The 8,914-nt window shown below is 43.8% G+C and overlaps 1 protein-coding gene across 1 annotated transcript in view; it reads right to left on the bottom strand.

Annotated features, from left to right (window-relative positions):
- LOC122559939 (synaptonemal complex protein 2) overlaps window positions 1–8,914 on the bottom strand; it is a 238,107-nt gene that overhangs the window by 88,904 nt on the left and 140,289 nt on the right. The window contains exon 12 of the mRNA XM_043710048.1: window positions 3,022–3,181. Within this exon, the coding sequence (XP_043565983.1) occupies window positions 3,022–3,181 (160 nt within the window). The remainder of the gene's footprint in view (window positions 1–3,021; window positions 3,182–8,914) is intronic.

Raw genomic sequence — 8,914 nt, 5'->3', positions numbered from 1 at the left:
GGTAGGTTTAGGACAGATGTTAGGGGTAGGTTCTTTACTCAGCGAGTTGTGAGTTCATGGAATGCTCTGCCAGTGGCAGTGGTGGACTCTCCCTCATTATGGGCATTTAAGCGGGCATTGGATAGGCATATGGAGGATAGTGGGCTAGTGTAGGTTAGGTGGGCTTGGATCGGCGCAACATCGAGGGCCGAAGGGCCTGTACTGCACTGTATTCTTCTATGTTCTATAGCTCTGCACTATATGTTACTAATGGGGTGCTATTAGTGCCCTCCAACGTGAAAATTGAGGCACAGGGTGATACAGTGCCTTTGGGGTAGCACAGTGGCTCAGTGGTTAACACTGCTGCTTCACAGCACCAGGGACCTGGGTTCGATTCCCGCCTTGGGTGACTCTCTGTGTGGAGTTTGCACATTTTCCCCGTGTCTGCGTGGGTTTCCTCCCACAATTCAAAGATGTGCAGGTTAGGTGGATTGGCCATGCTAAATTGCCCGTAGTTTTAGGTGCATTAGTCAGGGGTAAATATGGAGTAGGGGAACGGGTCTTGGTTACTCTCAGAGGGTTGGTGTGAACTTGTTGGGCCGAAGGGCCTGTTTCCATAATGTAGGTAATCTAATATTGATTTAGAGACTCTGCAATTTCTGTGAAATTGTTAGGTCTACACTCTCCCCCAACCCACCCCCACACCTGGCACCTTCCTTTGCCACTGTAAGAGGTGCAAAACCTGTGCCCTCACCTCCAAAGGATGATTCCAAATTCAGCAGAGATTTAGATTAGATTCCCTACAGTGTGGAAACAGGCCTTCAACCCAACAAGTCCACACCGACCCTCCGAAGAATAACCCACCCATACTCAGATCCATTTCCCTCTGACTAATGCACCTAACACTACGGGCAATTTAGCACGGCCAATTCACCTAACCTGCACATCTTTGGACTGTGGGAGGAAACCGGAGCACCTGGAGGAAACTCACGCAGACACGGGGAGAATGTGCAAACTCCACACAGAGTCACCCAAGGCTGGGATCGAACCTGGGACTCTGGCGCTGTGAGGCAGCAGTGCTAACCACTGAGCCACCAAGCCATCCCACTTGAGCATTCTCAAATCTCATTTACTGCGTCTATTGCTCTCGATGTGGTCTCCTTTACTTCAGAGAGATCGAGCACAACTTCATGGAACGTTTCAGGGAACATCTCCTAATTCCTTCAGGAGGTAAGAGAGGAAATTTGGGACCTTGACCAAGATCTTGTATCGTCGCTAGCCACTGGAGAGGTGCCAGAGGACTGGCGAGTAGCTAATGTTGCTCCTCGGTTCAAGAAGGGAAATAGAGATAATCCAGGGAACCATAGACCGGTAAGTCTCACAGCGGTGTTTGGAAAGCTATTGAAAAGAATTCTTAGGGACAGGATTTATGCGCATTTGAAAAAGCATGGTAAAATTAGAGAATCAGCATGGCTTTGTTTTGAGGCAGTGATGAAGATGATTTATGAGGGTAGAGCAGAGGGTGTTGTTTACATGGATTTCAATAAGGCCTTCAACAAGGGCCTTCATGGTATGGTAATCCAAAAGATTAAGATGTATGGGATCCATGGTGATTGGCAACTTGGATTCAGAATTGGCTTGTCCATATAAGGCAGAGGAAAATGGTAGAAGGGTGTTTTTCAGGCTGGAGGTCAATGTGGCGTTCTGCATTGTGGTGTTCTGCATGATCTGTACTGGGACTCCTGTTGTTTGTGATGTACATGAAAATGTAGATGGGTGGGTTAATTAGTTTGTAGACGATACAAAGATTGGTTGAGATGTGAATAGTGTAGAACATTGTCAAAAATGCAGCAGGATGTAGATCAGCTGCAGATATGGGTGGAGAAATGGCTGATGGATTGTAAAATGGGCAAATGTGAGGTACTGCACTTTGTGAAATCAAACATTAAGGAAAAATATACAGTTAAAGGCAAGACCCTGAACAGCATTGATTTACAGAGGGATTAAATTATATTCCCTACAGTGTGGAAACAGGCCCTTCAGCCCAACAAGTCCACACCGATCCTCCGAAGAGTAGCCCACCCAGACCCATTTCCCTCTGACTAACACACCTAACCTATGGGCAATTTAGCATGGCCAATTCACCTAACCTGCACTTTTTTGGACTGTGGGAGGAAACCCACGCAGACACGGGGAGAATGTGCAAAATCCACACAGACCCAAGGCTGGAATCGAACCTGGGACCCTGGTGCTGTGAGGCAGCAGTGCTAACCATTGAGCCACAGTGCCGTCCTTGGGGTTCAAGTCCATAGCTCGCCAAAAATGGCCATGTAGGTAGACAGAGTTGTAAAAAAAGTGTATGGCATGCTTGCTTTTATTGGTTGGCGAATGGAGTACAAGAGTCAGGATGTCATGTTACAGATTTGTAAGATTTTGATTAGGCAGCACTTGGAGTATTGCATTCAATTCTGGTTGCCACATTACAGGATGTGAAGGCTTTGGAGAGGGTGCAGAAGAGGTTTACCAGGATGCTGCTTCGATTAGATGGTATGAGCTATAAGGAGTGACTTGGGTTTTTTTTTCTCTAGAGCAGTGGAGGCTGATGGGAGACTCGACTGAAGTGTATAAAGTTATGCATTTTCATCAATAGAGTTGACAGTCAGAAACCTTTTCTCAGAGCTTAAATGTCTAATATTAAGAGGCAGTTAAGATGAGAGAGGGCAAGTTCAATGGAGATATGAGAGGCAAGTTTTTTTACACAAAGTGTTAGATGTCTGGAATACGCTGTTGGGGTAGTGGTGGAGTCAGACACTATAGGAGCATTTAAGGGACTTTTAGATAAGCACATGAGTATGTAAAAAATGGACAGATATGGACCATTGGCAGGCAGAAGGGATTAGTTTCACTTGGCTTCATAATCGACACACATCGTAGTCCAAAGGGCCCATTCTGTGCTATACTGTTCTATGTTCTTAGTGTGAAAGAAATGATGATATACATTAAGACAGGCTAAAATTAAGCAGGCTGTGACTTTCATCTTACCTTTTCCTGAGCTTTCAGCTAAGTTTTGTTTCTTTTGTCTGGTGTAAGCCACTAATTTGGGTTTAATCTTTCTGTTAGATTCTCGTAGCCAACTTACATCGGTTTTGCCATCTGTATCGGTATCAGTGAAGAAGTATTTTTTCTTTCTACATCTTGAAGCCTAAGAACAACAATTATTTTATAACAAAAATAATCTACTACAGGATTCTTATTTTATGCCAATTACTTTTTCAGTTATAAGTATGGAAATAATGGCAAACGCATCCAAACAGTCAAGTTTCGTTGCAGATTACTAATATTTGTCACAGCACAGCAAAATAGATAACAGTTATAATCAAATCTTTGAAACATTTTTGGAATTATCCTGTAATTTTCAAATTATTATTATTTGCAAAATTTATGGCTCACCCTTTAATATAGTTGAATATAGATTTACTGCATATCAACAATAACATTGCTCTTTTTTATTCATTCACAGGATGGAGCAACACTGGTATTAATTGCCCAAAGGGCTGTTAACAGTCAACCACATTGCTGTGGGTTTGGAATCACATGTAGGCCAGACTAGGTAAGGATGGCAGCTTCCTTCCCTAAAGGACATTAGGGAACCAGATGGGCTTTTCCTGGCAAGTGACAATGGATTCATGATAATCATTAGACTCTGAATTCAATAAAAGTCTGGAATTCAAAGTCCACTTTCTACCAAGGCAGGATTTGAACCCAGAACATTATCTGGGTTACTGGACTAAGTCCAGCGATAATGCCACCAGGCCATTACCTCCCCCATTTAGGCAAATGGAAATAGTGCTTTTAATTTTTTGAAATGTAATTATTTACAAAATTATATAAATAAAATCTGATAGAAATAAATATTGACATTTACCCTTTCCATCTTAAAAGTACTCAACAACACATCCTCAGAAATGTGAAACTAGTTCAGGAGCACATGCAATTCAATGCATCCTTCTCCAATCCTAGGTTTGTAGGCATGTATGCATGGTGAATTGTGCATCCTACAAACATGAAGGTCCAGTGCGTATTCAGATACAAATGTCTCAAAATTCTTTCCGGCTTGTTACTCTTAGCTGTTCAATAACACCTCACACATCTAACATAAACATAGGGTGCTGAATCTTACTAGATTGTGGCTAAGTGTCAATTTCATCCAGTTTTAATGTGTTTTTATCCATGAGATCTGGAGAGACCTCTTACCATATCATTCCAAACTAACCTCATTAAATATCTACCACATCCCATGGTGTCCATCTTGCACAATACTAGTTCGATTCTATCATCTCACTACACCCAAAATAATTCATTACTCACCGAATTTGACGAAATTACATTCCTGGCACCTGTGTCATCTTTAAAAGGCACCTGGACAAAAACTGACATTCCACAGCTGGCCTGCATGGTGAACGACATTTATCCTGGACAGACAAAGGGGAACTGGCACTCTGCTTGTGGACTGGCAGAGACCAGGCACCTGGTCAGGACAGGACCTCAGAGTGTTGGCTATCAGTTACTATGTGCACAAGCAGGTGGAGTGGGACCAGGCAGGTAAGTAGAAGATTATGGTTCTCATAGCTTAGAGGCTGCAGGACTGCAGCTATGTGATGGAGAACCAACGAACTCAAGCAAGTGATCATCTGACTAGGTCCATGTAAGCATTGTGGCTGCCAAGTGGAACCACATGCAATTCAATGCTGCCTCTGACCCTGCCACCAGTGGGAGTTCAAGCTGAGAAATGTGCACTTGAAATTCCTGGAAAAATCAACAGGTATGGTAGCATTTGTGGAGAGAAATCATAATTAATGTTTCAGCTCCAGTGACCCTTCTTCAAAATTTGCCTTTGACATGTCTGGGTCCTTATGTCTCCTTATGTCTCTCGTCCAAACCTCTTAAGACCATCGGGCTTCAGTGTAGGGCAGCCTCCTTCCATCCGGCTGCACATTCTTGGAATGCAATTAGATGTAGTGGGAGAGAAAGAAGAAAACCTCTTGAAGGCACACTGTGTTGGCATGAATGGCATTTCACTGCAAGTAACAACTTTTTTGAATCATGCTGAGAAAGCTATTCAATCTGTTTGCTTGCTTCTCTGTGTTGCTTCTCCTGTAATCGTCACTCTGTGAGGTCAGACATCAGTCACATGCATGATTGGCAATGATGCAATGTCTTAGTTAAGCTGCTGCACTGTATTCAGGCAAAGTGAACATCACATATAGAAGAGACTTCAAAAACTAGGCACCATTTGTGCACAGACCCAGACATTGTATGGCCAAAGGTTCTTGGATGAAATGGTCAGCAATATTTGTGGCTGGGGAGTTACAGTGAGGCAATGCAAGGGTCATCAGAGATTGAGATGGCATAGGTATATATCCTCTACAGTGACTAGATCTATGTATGGTGTTGCCATCCCTTGAATGGCCTTCCATCACTCAGTTTTGCAGTCCCATCAAATAGATCAAGGTGCTTATCTCCACCCATTCCAGATGAGGTAATGGCCATTTTCTTTTACCATCTCAGTTGCAGTTTGCAGAAAAATGAATGTTGATAGAGAATGTTCTTCAAACAATAATTACCAGACACTGCCTTATGTGTTGATGAGGTGGTGAACATTCACATTTACCTCCTGCCAACATTCCCAGTCAACCCCATTGAGATCCTTACCTAACCTGTCTACATAAACCTGCACCTGCCCAACTTTCTTTTCAAAGCTCCTGGCTTATGAAGTGACAATGCTAGTTGTGCACAATGTCTCCTCCTAGAAACAGCATGATCTTTACCATGGACAAACCTCTTCCCGTGTGATCCTGTTCCCATCTCTAGTTTGCTGTATTCCACTTTATATATAGTTATACTCCTTCACTACTGTGATTCCCCACCTCCCAGAGTTCAGAACCCAATCCCAATGATGACCTCAGTCTCCTTCCCAACCTTTTCTCCCCAACCCCAAGAGATCTGACTAGACAGCCCAGATGAGAAATGCCCATACACCCAACTGATGCCTGTACATCAATCTGATTGGGGGCCATTTGAACTGCCACATGTCTGCCAGCCACCTGACCACACTAATTCCATTTTCCAACTTTTGACCAATAGTCCTGGAGACTATGACAGCACAGGTGAATACCTGAATACTGCTTTCCAGTCTTCTATCTCATACCTTATGGTGCCTAGTTATTGATCACTCTACTAATGGAAAAAAAGTGTCTTCTTATCCACCTCTACCAGGTTCCCTCTGAACCTTTGCTGCTCCAGGGTCGGCACGGTGGCACAGTGGTTAGCACTGCTGCCTCACAGCGTCAGAGACCCGGGTTCAATTCGCGCCTCAGGCAACTGTCTGTGTGGAGTTTGCACATTCTCCCCGTGTCTGCGTGGTTTCCTCCGGGTGCTCCGGTTTACTCCTACAGTCCAAAAATGTGCAGGTTAGGTGAATTGGCCATGGTAAATTGCCAGTAGTGTAAGGTATAGGGGAATGGATCTGGGTGGGTTGCTCTTCGGAGGGTCGGTGTGGACTTGTTGGGCCGAAGGGCCTGTTCCCTCACTGTAAGTAATCTAATCTAAACCCAATTTTTCCACATAGCTGAGATTCTCCAGACCAAGCAGCAGCCTGCTAAATCCTCTTCATACTCTTCTACTGAAATCACATTCTTCCTATAATGTAATGATTAGAATTGCACACAGTAAACAAGCATTTTATAGAGGTCCAACACAACTTCCTTGCTCTTGCATTTGAAGCCTCAACTAATAAAGGCAAAAACCCGGATGCTTTCTTAACCACATTAACTACCTGACCAGTCCACTGATATCTCCTAATGTTTATGGCTACTCTCTTGTTTATCACCCTACCAATTTTTGTAGCTTCCACAAACTTCATGATCATACCCAAACATTTAAGTTCGTAGTGATTGTAACGAGCTCAGCCAGGTAGACCTCATGGAATATGAGTTTCTCATTGGACTAGATAAACAGCCTGGTTGACAGATAAGACTAGATTCCCTACAATGTGGAAACAGGCCATTTGGCCCAACAAGTCCAAACCCACCCTCCAAAGAGCAACCCACCCAGACCCATTCCCCTACCCTATATTTACCCCTAACTCCTGCACATAAAACTATGGGCAATTTATCATGGCCAATTCACCTGACCTGTACATCTTTGGATTGTGGAAGGAAACTCATGCAGACGTGGGGAGAATGTGCAAACTCCACATAGACAGTCACCTGAAGCAAGAATCGAACCCGGGTCCCTGGTGCTGGGAGGCAGTAGTACTAACCACTGAACCACCGTGCTGCCCAAGATCAGGTGTGTTGAACATCCTATTCACTGTGGCAGCTGGCTCTGAGGGAGCTGGATCGGTGTCAAGTGTAAATCAAGGGCAACTTGGTGACATGATACCAGCCTCTATGGAGTCATTTCAAAATCAAAATCTTGAATGCACACCACAACACCAAAGGCCCGAGCAGTGAACTTTGCAGTATTCCACTGGAAATTCCAGTAACATTTATCGTGACCATCTGCTTCCTGACAATTTTGGATCCATAATGCCACTTTGCTTTGGATCAGTATGCTACGAGAGATCTTATCAAACTCCTTGCTAAAGTCACTGCAGACCACATCAAATGCATTAGCTCCATCATACCTTACAGACAATGCCCCAGACACCATCATTGCCATCCCCAATCCCTGTCCTAGCAAATACCTAGCAGAGGTGGTGGCACAGTTCAGAGGGAGTCAACCTGGGAGCCAGACTCCTTCATGTTGATCAAGACTAGGAAGAAGCGCTGAGAGTGGCAAAGGGATAGAATGTACTCTAGGCTGGGTCTTCAATGTCCATCACCTAAAGCGGCTCATAAACAGTTTTACTGATCAAGCTGGTCAGGTCCTAAAGTAGCAGCAATGGTAGGAATTTCTGGGGGATCAGCAGAAATTCATCCCAATGAAGAAGGGGCAAATGATGAGGTAACCATGGCTGACAAATCAGGGAACAGCATAAAAGCAAAGGAAAAAGCACAAAATGAAAACTCATGAGAAGCCACAGGATTGGGAAGCCTTTAAAAACTGGTTAAAAAGATATCTAGGTGGGTTACTTTTTGGAGTGTCGGTGTGGATTTGTTGGGCTAAAATGGCCTGTTTCCACATTGTAGGGACTATCTAATTCTATGTGGGGAGAAGATGAAATATGACAGTAAACTAGCTAGTAATTGCAAGAGATTTTTTAATATATAAAAGCCACAAGAGAGGCAAGAGTGGACATTGGATCGCTGAAAAAGGAGGCTAGAGAAGTAGAAATGAGAATAAAGCAATGACGGAGGAACTGAAGAGGTACTTTGTATCAGAATTCATGTTGAAAGGTATTAGCAGCACACTAATCTTCCAAGATAATCAGGAGACAGAGGTGAATGTAGTGTCCATCACTAAACAAAAGGTGCTGAGGAAGCTGAAAAGTCTGAATGTAGCAGCAGTCAGTGGAGCATGTCCCAGGAGTAGACTGACCAAAACCCCAAGCCAGAGCTAGGCCCAGGGAGACTTTAAAATTTGGACTTTTTTCTTATCTTTTGGGTAAGGACTTTTAAGATCTATACTTTTTAAAACTGTTTCGTTTATTTCTTCTCATTTTATAAAAGGTTCTTGTTTTACATTTTGTGTTTAAAGATAGCGTTACAGAACGATGACTGTACAGTTTCACCGTGTTCCTTTACTTGAGTCCACATGACAACAAAACCTACCACCCCATCAATCTCCATGTACAGCGCATCATCTGCCGTCATTTCCGCTACCTGCAAACGGACCCCACCACCAAGGATATATTTCCCTCCCCTCCCCTATCAGCATTCCATTCCGTAAAGACCACTCCCTCCGTGACTCCCTCGTCAGATCCACACCCCCC

The sequence above is a fragment of the Chiloscyllium plagiosum genome, chromosome 20, assembly GCF_004010195.1.
Source record: "Chiloscyllium plagiosum isolate BGI_BamShark_2017 chromosome 20, ASM401019v2, whole genome shotgun sequence".
Classification (NCBI taxonomy): domain Eukaryota; kingdom Metazoa; phylum Chordata; class Chondrichthyes; order Orectolobiformes; family Hemiscylliidae; genus Chiloscyllium; species Chiloscyllium plagiosum.
This window is presented reverse-complemented; position numbering and strand designations above follow the sequence as displayed.